General features: G+C 34.1%; 1 protein-coding gene across 3 annotated transcripts in view; it reads left to right on the forward strand.

Annotated features, from left to right (window-relative positions):
* The window catches only part of LOC145686213 (protein SHQ1 homolog), a 91,168-nt gene that overhangs the window by 5,023 nt on the left and 72,361 nt on the right, over nt 1–13,784 (forward strand). For all 3 annotated transcript variants that reach the window (XM_081759267.1, XM_081759266.1, XM_081759268.1), the window contains exons 2-3: nt 251–407; nt 12,099–12,289. In XM_081759267.1, coding sequence (XP_081615393.1) covers nt 265–407; nt 12,099–12,289 — 334 coding nt within the window. In that variant the 5' untranslated portion in view covers nt 251–264. The remainder of the gene's footprint in view (nt 1–250; nt 408–12,098; nt 12,290–13,784) is intronic.

Consider the following 13,784-nt stretch of genomic DNA (forward strand, 5'->3'; position numbering starts at 1 on the left):
GAAAAAAATACGCTTGATTGAAGATTGATATGCAATATTTATACTCCATTTATTTCGTTTTTACTGCATATGAGTTATCATGTAGGTTAATCTGAATGGGTAGCTGGTAGCTGTAGGGCCTGATATATTGTTTTTTATTGATTAAATACACTATTTATTGTAAATTGTAAAAATCTGAAGTTTGCCAAATTATGGTAAATTCTTTTGAAATTATTGATTTCTAACGTAACCAATATCTTTTTCTTTTCAGGTTTTCTTTCACCAATGTTAACACCTAGGTTTGAGTTGACACAGGACGAAATTTCTGTGACAATTACTATTCGTGCACCTTACGCAAATGTTTCGGAGACTGAAATCCACATAGAAGAAAATAACTTTTACTTTCACTCATCACCATATTACCTACGGTATGTTTTGTTTTATTTTGAAAGTTCGTCCATATAAATTGTGTAAGTCATATGGTAAAAGGGAGTCACTTTCAGTGGCGTCCCATCGGAATATCGATGTCCAGAGCTCCTTCGTGATTAAGTGATAACGTACGCGCTTTTGGCGTGGGAGATCCAGGTTCGTTTCCCGGCGGGAGCTGATGTGGTTCGGATTACACGTTAATCAGTAGGTCCCGTCTCATAGCCTCGCTGCTGAAAGGGGTGTTAAACTCTAAATCAAGTACACTCAATCCTGGCTAAGGAGATCAATGTTTTGAAATGTAGGGTCTGAAGAATGCACATGCGATTCGACTGGCCATGACCAGGTTGTGACCAGCTGGACCTTAAGTCCACCGTTCGCAGTTTGTTTACAATGAATCAATAAGAAATACCTCCCATGCCCAACGGATTTCTTTTACTAACTAAACAATATAATAAAACACCAAAAGTCGACAAAATATCTCGCAAAGATCTGGGGTGAGGATGAGACCTGGATCCGAACCAACATGGCTGAGAACGGACCTCCAGGCTTTTGTCCAGCACCTGAAACCAAAGAGTAGGAGAATATAGAATATGGGCGTTACTCTTCCACGAGAAGGTAATTCTCAGCCAGTTAATCAAATCACACATTTATACACTTACTCCAACTTAGGTTAACTTATGATTAATTTTCAGAAACTTATAGTGAGTATGTAATTTAGACGTAAATACCGTGAGTAAATATCGCAACTATTTTATTAGAGCTCTTCTTTAGAGAACTGAAAAATAATCATATCGATGAATAATAATATGGAAAACTAAATATATGATAACAAAAGGAATAACGATCCTTATTTAGAAAATCAATTTGATTTGACTGTTCATTCAAATACAATCTTTGCATTTGGATTATTATGCTGTTGTTACATGTTGATATGCATAATAAACAAATACAGAAAAAAAGATCATGATCGTTAGAATGATTAGCGTGGTAATGATTTCTTCCAATACTGATGGATTTTTTATGATGTAATAATTCACTCTTGCTTCAAATTTGTTAAAACACATTGATAATGTAAAAAGATGTCAGTCTATTGTTAATTTCTTCCAAAGGTAAACAGTGATTTCCAAACTAAAATTTCAAAATACCATCCAAATGAAAAATTTAACAGGCGTCTCCAAAATTAAATTTAGTAGGTACTAGCATCAATTACGCGCTTCGCTGGGTTAAATTAAGAAAAAATAGTAATATGTTTCGTTAGTCAGTCACTTTTTACTATTACTAAAGCGCTCCTTGATATTGGTAATTTTCGTTGATTTTTATATATCCCCTCTCCTCCCCATGTTGCGGGCCACGGCATCGGAGGTGTCATTGTTCATCTCGGTGACTCCGAAAAGTATGAATTAAACACTGATATTGGTAATATATATATATATATATATATATATATATATATATATATATATATATATATATATATATATATATATATATATATATATATATATACCCCTCCCCTCCCACAATTTTTGCGGGGCTCAGTTTGGATTTAAATAGTATCAGAAGTGTCACTGTTTATCTCAGCGACCTCAAAACTATAGATTTGATACTAATATTGGTCATTTTCGAACATTTGTAAATGTCTTTCCCCTCCTTTAAGTTACATCGTCAAGATGATATGACATCAATCATCTCATGTTCGAACTTAATCTAGGTTGAAAATTTGATCGAGATCGGTTGGGTGGTTCAAGAGTTATTAAGTTTTATTTATTTTTATATATTTGCTCCCTCTGCTTCCCCCTCCCTAAAGTTTACCGTCAAAATGATATGATAAAAACCACCCCAGTTCCGGACTTCATCCATATTGAAAATTCCTGAAGATCGTTCCTATGGTTAAAGCGTGATGAAGTCACAAAGACGGTCACTTTTATTGTTATTTTTTTACATAAATCCCCCCCTCCCCTAGGTTCCACCGTAAAAGTGGAATAACGAAAACATCCCAGGCCCGAACCTTATCTATGTTGAAAGTTTGATTAAGATAGGTCTGGTTGCTCAAGAGTTGTTAAGTTCCATTTATTTTTATAGATTTCTCCCCTCCCCTTCCCTTCCCCTCTTAAGTTCTACCGTTAAAGTGATATGTAAAATCACCTCAGGTCCGAACCTCATCTATGTTGAAAATTTTTTAAAGATCGGCCGGGTGGTTCAAGAGTTATTAAGTTTTATTTATTTTCATATATTTCCCCTCCTCCTCCCCTCTCCCCTAAGATCTACCGTCAAAATGAAATGATAAAAAACTCCCAGGTTTGAACTTCACATATGCTGAAAATTTGATTGAAATCGATCGGGTGATTCAAGAGTAATTAATTCACAAACATAGTCACTTTTATATTTATATTTATTGATTTTTGTATATCTCTTTGTACCGTCAAAGTAAATAGCTAAAAACACTCCCAGGCCAGAACCTCATCTACGTTGAAAATTTGATCGAGATCGGTCGGGCGGTTAAAGAGATTAAGAGTCACAAACATAGTCACTTTCAATTTTATAATGTAGATGAAATCCAATTGTAAGCAGTATATGTTGATGAACTGCCAGAAAAGATGTTGAATTTCCCATCCCAAGGGTACCATCGGATGGAAAACTCTGGATGATAACTTTTGTAACATATTGTACTTGACTAGTAGTCGTCGTAGATTCTAAATGAATTTTGAAGATTACTGACATAGTAGTAGTATTTCGTAGACAAACAAAATCACTATATTACTTTCCTTAAGAATCCAAGATAGCAATTGTTGTTTCCACCTTTAACAATTTCATCGGGAAAGCAAAATATGATTTCATCGTAAATTAACAATTTCTTATAGCTAACTTTTGATACTTTGATTCCACACAAATCCTTTGGCAACATTACAAATGGTTATGAGGACAATATCTCAAACCATGTTACTCACTATTACATGATTTCAATCTTCTACACTCTGTCTGCCTTAAGGACAGGACCTGTCTGGACCATCAATATGCAGAGACAACCGAATAGCTCTAGGGTTCGCACAGGCTCGCTACATAAATATTACTCTTCCAGACTAACTTTGCTCAAGTATCATTGTACAGTCAAAGTTTTCTGTAATTATACATCATTTGCAAATAACGATGAAGGAAAGAATATTCCATAACAATTCGAGCCTAGCATCCGCATTCGAATTACTGTAGAGCTATCGCAAAATAAAGTAAAAAAATCATTAATCCATTTCTCGACGTATTTATTTCTCCAAGCCAACATAAATGTAAACATCATAAACGACAGTAGCGTAAATAAATACATGCAACAGTTGTAAGACAAAGCTTACATTTATGTATCGAAATTCAATCTAATAGAAAATTATGCTTCCCCCGATAGTGAACCAATGACAAACAAGACACTAGAAATGTTTACTTAAATGCAGGGAGAGAAAATTATTACATTCTCACTACCTTCGACGGACACAGGGGAAGGGGGGAGGAGACGCAAGGCAAGTTACATCATATTACTTATGTATATATCAAGCATAATCAACATCTAACACACTCGTGTGGTTGACAGGTTCAGTCGCTTACAGTAACATGTCAACAAGAAGATATGTAATTGCAAACATCAAATGTTGTCAAGGAACAAAACTCGAAAAATATTAATCAATTACCGGTAGTAATTATCCTTCATCGCTATTCTTACTCCAAGATTAATTCAGTTATTTGGTATAGCACACAAGAAAACAATGTTATATACGCAATATATATTAGGACAAGAATTATACAGAAGTAACGATTCACTTTTTAATTAGGATCGAGTGGTCTACTTCCACACTTCGCACGCTGGGTAGACGTGCTGCGGCCGTTCGACTTAAGTTTTGGACCGGGTCCGCTAGATGCATCCGGTCCGTAGTTCCTTGGATGTGGATTTTATATCCTTGTGCACGCAGTGCACCATCAAGTTCTGTTCCATTACCTTTATTCACTATTCCGATGTAACCGCTATTCTCTAAGGGAGTGAGATACGCCCACTGCGCGACCGGACCGAAGTTCTGAGTGTCTACCAATTAATCTACTTGTCAAGGCGATCCTGCTAGTAAGTCAGATCCTTCCATGCTCTGCAAGGATGGTGCCTGACCGTTAAGTCTAGCTCACCTCCTGCCCATGCTCGTCGTTACCCAGATTCCTGGGATAAGCTCACGTAAGCTACCGAATCCCACGGCATGACCATAGCCCGGCGAAGTCTAACCCAATCCAGGAGCCCCAGGCATGCCCGAGGGGGCTCGTTCGTTCCCGGCCCTGTCTACCTCTATACGTTCACTGGCTACCAACTTCCGCGTAGAGGTACCATGCACACGTTGAGATACTCTTGTGTCTCATCCCGGATCCAGTGGTACGTGTTAAGGTGGATTACTAGGTGTTCTCGGTGCTATGCTAAATGTTGCTTGAATAGTGTGGCGTTGCCAGGTAGTATCGAGTGTGTACTGATGCCAGAAAATAAAGGAAGTAATCATGGAATTCTGTTTGGATACTTACTGGAGAAATTAGTGTTCGATCCTTACGCAATGCACAGCTAAGTCCCGCTTCTCGAACTGCAACGCTAGAATCTAGGAATTAAACGTACAAATTAAGCAACAACGCATTATGGCGTTCTGCTCAAGTTTCTTCTCAAAATCTATTTACTTTAATGTAAATTAATATTTAAATAAAATGTGAAACATAACACGAAAAACTATCAAACAATATATCTATTTCGTAATAAGATCGTTACTTTGAAGTACTTTACACATTCAAATAAACATTTCATAAAATTGAACACTTCTAGTAACATCTAACAGTAAGTGCCACCTTGTGTGCACATTGTAAAACGAATAAAATATTTTCTTTTATTTGTTACCTTTTTCGATATTAGAAGACAGAACCAAAAGGATCAGTGTCTTGCGTCGTAGCTGAAACATAACTTTATCTTATAGTACAATATTTGTCATATGTAACATTTCATTGCGCAGTAGTTAAGAGAATGAGCTAAAATATGTACTGACTTCTGGATGGTGATCCACCTTAAGACACCATTTGAGTTTGATCCTAACCTCTTACACTAGTTAACAAAGGTTTTGTTACATAAAAGGAAATACCTGTTCTTAAAGGAACTTTTTGCGCTGAATTCGAATATGCACTCGGTTTTTCTCCATCACGTACGATTTTCCCGTAACAGAGGGATTTTCGGAAAAATCCCTCAAAAATTTCCCTTTTCGTTTATTTTACACCCCAAGATCTTGTCCCCTTGCATATACTAACATAGAAATTATACCTAAGTATACTTTGATTCATATTTAACAAACCCTCCAAGTTTCGTAATAATCGCTTTATTCTTTCTAGAGAAATAAATATGTTTGTATGTATACTGTGTGTACTGTTTATTGCACCTTATAGTAATGCTTTCAGATCTCTTAAGTTGAGGTAAAACGTTTTGCTTTATTACCACAAACACATATATAAAATATAATACAATATAATTTACAAGTGTGACGATTTACAATAAACAATAATACAAATGTACCAAAAGGTCATGAAAAGACAATCAAAACTATCACAATATATGAAACTTCCATTGGGTTACAAAAACGTACACTACTTCCTTCTTTTGTAAGAAATGTTGCATTCTCTAACAAGACCCCAACAATAGTCCCCCATCATTGAAGGATCCCATCGTCCCTGGTACCTTTTCTCCATTGCCATTATATCTTGGTGGAATCTTTCCCCCCTGTTCGTCGCTGAGAGCACCTAGGTTAGCAGGAAAGAAGCTGAGGTGGGAGTGCAAAAAGTGGATTTTTAAAGACATCCTACAACCCAACTCTTTGTATTTCTGTATCATGTCCTGTACGATTTCTGTGTAACTCAGCTTTGTTATTGCCCAGAAAGTTGCGCACAACACACTTAAATGCTGTCCAGGCAGCTAGCTCAGCACTGTTTAACTTGCTGTCAAAGCTATCATCAAGCATTAATTTCCTAATTTGGAGACCAATAAACACTCCCGCTGAAATCTTAGCATCACTCAGGTTAGGGAACTTATCTCGCAAATACTTGAAACCTTCACCAGATGTGTCCATGGCTTTGACAAAGTTTTTCATAAGTCCTAACTTGATATGAAGTGGCGGTAGTAATATCTTATTAGGATCTACCAAAGGAGCGTATTTGATGTTGCATTCTCCAGGTACGTAATTCACTCTAGGTTCCCATTCCTTCACTTCATAATGTTTGTCATCAGTCATAGTGTCATTCTGTTACATTTGATAACAAATATTGACAACCATTTCATGAACAAAACGAAAAAACTTGGAGAATTGTATATATATGTATTAAGATATACATATACTGTACGTTTAAAAAAATATACGTTGGAAGTACATTCTATTTTTATACACGTTTCTAATTTACAGAGAGCAATACAAGTGTGTTGTTGACTATTGTAAATATTCATTTTTATGTCTGTGTTTATAGTAATAAAGCAAATCGTTTTTACCCCAACTCAGGAGATCTGAAAGCATTACTATCAGGTGCAATAAACAGTGCACACAGTATACATACAAATATATTTATTTCTCTAGAAAGAACAAAGCGATTTTTACGAAACTTTTAGGGTTTATTAAATATAAATCAAGGTATACTTAGGTATAATTTCTATGTTACTATATGTAAGGGGACAGGAGCTAGGGGAATAAAATATCTGAAAAAGGGAAATTTTTGAGGGAATTTCCCGAAAATCCCTCTGTTACGGGAAAACTGTACGTGATGGAGAGAAACCGAGTGCATATTCGAATTCAGCGCAAAATGTTCCTTTTAGATCAGGTGATTTTTCTCATGTAACAAACAAAAAGTTTAAATTTGTTAACTAGTGTTATCTTGGCGAGCTTTACTTTGTAATTATACTGTACACGAAGACATTCATAACACAGCATGATATGAGATGAGACGATAATGCAAAAATGTTAACCAAAACTTACTAGAGACACCAAAAAGAACGGTAGTATATATGAAGGAACCCTGTATGGATCTGGTTTTCGCTTAGAACATATTATTCATCTTTATCTCCCACTCACTAACACCAAAATAGGAAAATGTAATGGCCAACACAATAACTTTCGACAGATTAGTATTGTTTTATAGACATCTCAATGTAATACTGAATTTAGTATTGACTAAAAGAAAAAATGTATTATACTATGTAAGGTTATTCAGGGAGAGTAAAAGAAATAAAAAATAAGAGGGAAAAAGCTCAGTAGCAACTGCACAAACTCAACTGGGAGAACTATATAGCACTGTTTTATTGTAAAAATATATATTTCATATGACGACATATTGAATTAAACAAAGTAAATCCGATAGCTGGTCGCCAATTTTTGTCAAAATTGTAATGTGATTTCTTAGAAATTCAATTTAGTATAAACAAATCCTAAGGCCAATTTTTGTAATAATATTTTTTAAAAAAAGAAAGAAACTTAAAACTCAGGAAAGAAAGAAAGTAAAAAAATAAATTTGTTACATTTGTTTTCTGGAAAATTCAACAACTTATTGAATTTAAGACTGTAATAAACTTCTTTAGAGAGTAGCAACTGACTATTGAGTTAATCCGATTAATCAGAACTCGAGGAACTTATTCAAGTGACATTCCAGCTACGAAACCTCCTTATGTACTCTCGGTTAACAATGCAGTACAAAACCATGTGTATAGTGTATTTATTTTCCTTTTTACCTACTTTACCTATCTTAAGTTATATTATTGCGTTAGTGTTTCCATTAAGTGGTATGTATTTTAATTTTCAGACTTTTTTTATTTCAGATATTCCAAATAAAATTAAAAAAAAAACTATTAAAAATCTACAGTGTTACCCAGAAGCAAGATAGAAAAGGAAATAATCTGTCGTGAATCATTTTAACAAATAAATCAATTGAAAAAAAAAATCAAATATTCGTCTTCACAAATATACCTATGAAGAGAATTGTGTTTGATGAAAAACAAAAGATGCTTATTCAATAAAATTAAATTTTACATGGTTACTTTTCATTTATGTAATAAAATAGTTTCATATTACATTTGAAGGGTAAGGGGAAAAAAGAAGGAATGTCACAAAATTGCATTTTCGAGAAAACTGCGATTTAATATTGGAAAGCGCGTAAGAAGAATAGAGTTAGTTACATCTTTTGCCCCTTTTTACATGGACATTTTTACATCTACGTATGCATGGCATATATGGTCAAATAGTACCAAGAGTCACCAACAGATAGGACAAACCACCCGAAAAAGCACATACATTGACATTTCTCGTTTTTTTCCCTTACCCTTCATTTATTTTGCAACTTAGATTTCATCTACCTCAGAAATTCATATAAGAAGATGTTTAAAATTCAATTTTGACCTTTTGTATTCTACTAATGTTTTTCTAGGTAAATATGATTCTAAATTTTAAAAAACCTGCACTGCTTTACAAGCAATCAAACGAGGCAGTTACCTTGTCAATCCCTCGGGCCCATATGGCAACATTTTTAGCGTTGTCGACGAAGACTGGTATGATTAAAATAGAATTTAATTCTCTGTAGTCAGACCTTACGCACTTTTTTTCCTCCTGAGAATTCGTCTTATCCAGCTAGGGAACTTATCTTAGGAAAATTTGTTCTGAAGTTAATTGTTAAACGTACTAATATTTTTGTTTTTAACTGAAATTGACAATAAACTTAACTTTTAATAACTCATTATATTCCGAATGGACTAATCAGTTTTTCAGTCTGTCCCATTTGGAGCTTGCCACAAAATACGGAGCGGCTCAACTAGCTACGTTCAAATCGAAACGAAAAAATGTGGTCATATATTCTTAATTAACTTGGTTTTTGACAGTTAATTATTTAATATTGTAGGTGTTAAATTAATAGTAATGTTTTCGTAATGCATTTGGTCTAGGAGTTAATTCGTGCAGTTTTTAATCAAAAATTGAAGCTTTATTTCAAAAACAAAATAAATGAATACGTTAACAAAAATATTGTCCATCGCTAGCCACTACTTTCTCCCATCTTACAGGCAATTTACGGATTTCGTGTCGAAAGAATTCCTCATCTTTTGAAGCAATCCAATCAGAGATCCATTTTTCGATATTTTCTGAAGAAGTGAACCGCTGTCGAATCAAATCGTTAATCATGCAATCGAACAAGTAGTAGTCAGACGGAGCAATGTCTGGTGAATACAGCGGGTGGGGTAATACTTTCCATCCGACATTTTCCAAATAGGTTTTGACCGGTTTTACGACATGTGGTCGAGCGTTATCATGTTGAACAATAAGTTTATTATGTCTGTTATGCCATTCTGGTCGTTTTCGGGCCAGAGCTTGCTTCAAACGCATTAATTGTTGTCGATAACGTTGTCCATTAATAGTTTCACCAGGTTTAAGAAGTTCATAGTACACCACACCTTTCATATCCCACCATATATACAGTATAACCTTTGCACAGTGAATATCTCGGTTCGGTTGTGGTGGATCTTTTTCACCTGGCTTCACGGAGGTCTTTTTTCGTTTAGAAGTCTCGTGATGAATCCACTTCTCATCACTAATAACAATTCGATGCAAAAATCCCTTTCTTTTCTGTCTTTGAAGCAGCAATTCGCAAATGGTTTTTCTTCTTTCAACGTCTCTTTCTTTCAATCCATGTGGTACCCAATGTGACATCTTGTGAATCATTCCCATGGCTTTGAGGCGTTTGGAAACTGTTGTTTGCTCAACTTCTAATGTTTCTGCAAGTTCGTCCTGCGTTTGACACGAATCCTGATCGAACAATGCTCTCAATTCTTCACCTTCAATTTTTTTTTTTTTTTTTTTTTTTTTTTTTTTTTTTTTTTGGCTGTCTAGGTCGCTCTTGGTCTTCAGCCGAAATCACCACTTTTAAACCGTACAAACCACTTCTGCCACGTTCGCTCAGGTAGAGCATGGTCACCGTACACTTCCACCAAAATACGATGACTTTCGGTAGCACTTTTCTTCATGTTAAAGTAATGAAGAAGAACTCCCCGCAAAAACACTTTATCAGGCACAAAATATGACATTTTCAGTTGAATAAAAAATGTTGTTTCCGCTTCAACCAACTGACATATACTAAACAAAATGCGCAATGACAGTAGTTTTCAACGCATGTTTGGATCAACAAAACTATGGGACAATAAGGTAGTTTACGCCATCTTTTGTAAAACCGCTCGAACTACTTCCTAGACCAAATAGATATTTTAAAATGTAAATATGACTTTCTAGGTGTTAAATTTATAGTTTTATTCTATTTAAGTAACATATTTCGTATCTTTTTTTTCTTCATGCCCTAAGAGACGTTATGTTGTTATTTTAAAACAGAATTGTCCTTCATAAGCTTTGTATTGCATTTGTCATTTTCGTAGATGTATAAATTATTTTATACTCATTTTATATATAAAACTAACAAAGTTTCGTGCATGAAACAAAGCTTTCGATAAAATTATAAAATATTGATTTCCATCTTCACTTTCTCGAAGTCCACATCTTCCGATGCCAAAGTGATCTTGCCTCGCATAGTGATATTTTACTGGATATAATAACCAATGAATAAATAAAATAATGTTCAATAATATGTGATAAATACAAAGTTCAAATATATAAGTGAATAATTCTGGTATCTGAATCCTGTATGAAAAGAGTATACTGTATATAACTCGATCAAGACAAACACCATAATTGAAAAATGAAAATTTCAAAGTAGTTCCAGTAATATTATAAATCAAGTGCCAATATATATCTAATGATATATAGATGTCCGTTGCCTGAAAGAAAAAAAAATCGTCTTAAGTAATCGTGAAAAAAAAAAAGCTAAATATCTATATCATTCTGTATGGAATAGCATTTTAAAATGCTATGTATATTTCACTCCTAACAACGTTAATTCTTCAGTTGTCATCAACGGAGTTCGTTTACTGTCTTTATCGAGTGAAGTAACGATGAACGTGCACCTTGAACTTGTTATTGTTCATCAAAATACTGACTTAATGAATTTTCTGCCTCTAAGAAGCAAAGTTTTCACCAAAGTATAACACTTGATTTCTTTTTAACACTTGAAACAGTAAATTAGAGAGAAGTTTTATTACTGCACGTTGCTTTACGTCACGTCCACGAGCTTTTAGATTATCCACCTCAGCAAAGATTTTGGTATAAAATATTAGATAATTTTAAAGATGTAGTCGAGCGCTATTACGATTATAGACGACGCAAGATCTATGTGTAACTTAGTCATGGATATAACTTAAAGTAAGGTATGCTCAGCGTTTACCAAGCTTGGATTTAAATTATAGCAGAAAGAGACCGATATTTTTATATATAAATCAGTATTCATTTCAATTCTAACACCGCAGAAACAGAGGGCATTCGACATGATTGTTACAGAAGTAGTAAAGGATTACTAGCCCCGTCAATATCTTAATATGGTAAATGTTTATTGTTTGCATAACATCTTGCTCAGGAAGGAGTTTAAAACCTGGAAACCTCACCACCTTGCGTACGACACTGATAAACTTTATCCTTGTCGTTCGCAGAACAAGTTTTCTGATAGAATTGTTCTAAATGTTCATTAAAGCTTTACTAGAGTTTTAGTGTTTCAATTAACATTTTACTTATGATTTGAAGGTTGACGCTGCCTGGTGCCATTGAAGACAATGAAAAAGCAAAGGGAAGATATGACTGTGATAGTGGGAATTTCATTATTACTGTTTCTAAGGTTAACAAGGGAGAACATTTTGAAGGATTGGATATGATTACCTCTCTTCTTGCTCCTAAAGGAAAAACTTCAGCGGAAGCACCAAAAATAGAAGTTATCGGTAAGTGCGCTGTCATGAAAACTTCGATGCCTTTGAACTTTCTGTTGATTTTAGTTGTTCACAGACAAAAGGGATTGCAGGTCAATTAAAGATATCCTAAAGGAAATAATGAGAAATAATTCAATGTATTCGAGTAAATTTGAACCATGAAAAACAGAGTAAATAATTTTAAAAAATAAAGTTATATTATTCATAATTGAAAGAGATGCTCCTAATTTGGTCTCTCTCTCTCTCTCTCTCTCTATATATATATATATATATATATATATATATATATATATATATATATATATATACATCTAGCGTTTTGTCGTTGATAGTCTTTTGTTTTAAATTTAAATAGTAGTTACCTGTGAATAGCAAATAGGATTTTGATTTTTAATGAATCGAAGCTGGAGATATTAGGTAAAGTAAAATATATTTATTCAAAAAACAACTAACTATGAACTAGCGTTCAAAGAAAGAAATAGAAGGCGACTCAGAAGAGATGAATTATCATTATTGATGAGAGACTTTTAATATAGAATAGGTGCAAAAACAGTTTCCTAATAATTAATAATTACGCAGATTATTAAAAAAGAAGGTAGTATAACTCAATCTCTACTTACATTGTTTCCTCCATTTAGGAAATCCATATAAAAAAGAGATACTTGCTATGGTCTTCATTCATATTGTTTAACCACCATTCTGGTTATACCTAGTAGTTTTCTGTTGTATTGTATTCTATATTCTATTCTATTCCATTTCTATTGTTATATCTCTGTTGAACCAGGGTAAGATATAAGAAGAAATCTAAAAGATTGAAGTGACTAATTCACTTACCAATGCCCAAAGCAAAGTAGTAGAGCTAGAAACGTGAAATTTATTTCTACTTCTTTTGTCACGGAAACAAGGGATAGAAGAATTGTCTGAACATGTGTATTCTAGGGAAAAAGAGAGTAAAAGTGTTGCAAGGTTTTTGCTAAGAATAGAGTATCTCACGAGTACGTAAGGTTTGGTAGATTAAACTAGGCACATAAACTTCTTATGAAAAATGAGCGTGCTTCAGCGTTTTTGAAATTTCTGGTCCTAAAGGGGTGGAAATGAAATTTCTGATTGTATATTCATAAAATATTTAATGGGAAGATTCGCTTAAGTTGGTGGTGTGAAGTTAAGTATATAAACTCTTTATTGAAAATCAGCAAACACGGGTTCCAGTTTTTTCTTTCTTTTTTTCTGTTTTAATTCCGTTCGTAAGAGGGGTAAATTAAACTAATTTTTGAAACATTATTATTTTCCCATTTTTTAAAGAAATAGATTCGGGTATTTTAAAACAATGTTACCATCATAAAACGAACAAACGTTGATGTAAAGTTGAAACCTTTTACGTATACATTATATTAATAAGCAAATCCACTTTGAGTCGAAAGTAGAGGGAGTCGAAGTTTCCTATTAAAACGGTGCGATTGAACTCTCCGCTGGCGTGTCACCTTCATGCAAGAGAAGAATGAAAACT

This window comes from Thermobia domestica, chromosome 5 (assembly GCF_964235325.1).
Source record: "Thermobia domestica chromosome 5, izTheDome1.hap1.1, whole genome shotgun sequence".
NCBI classification, from domain to species: Eukaryota; Metazoa; Arthropoda; class Insecta; order Zygentoma; family Lepismatidae; genus Thermobia; species Thermobia domestica.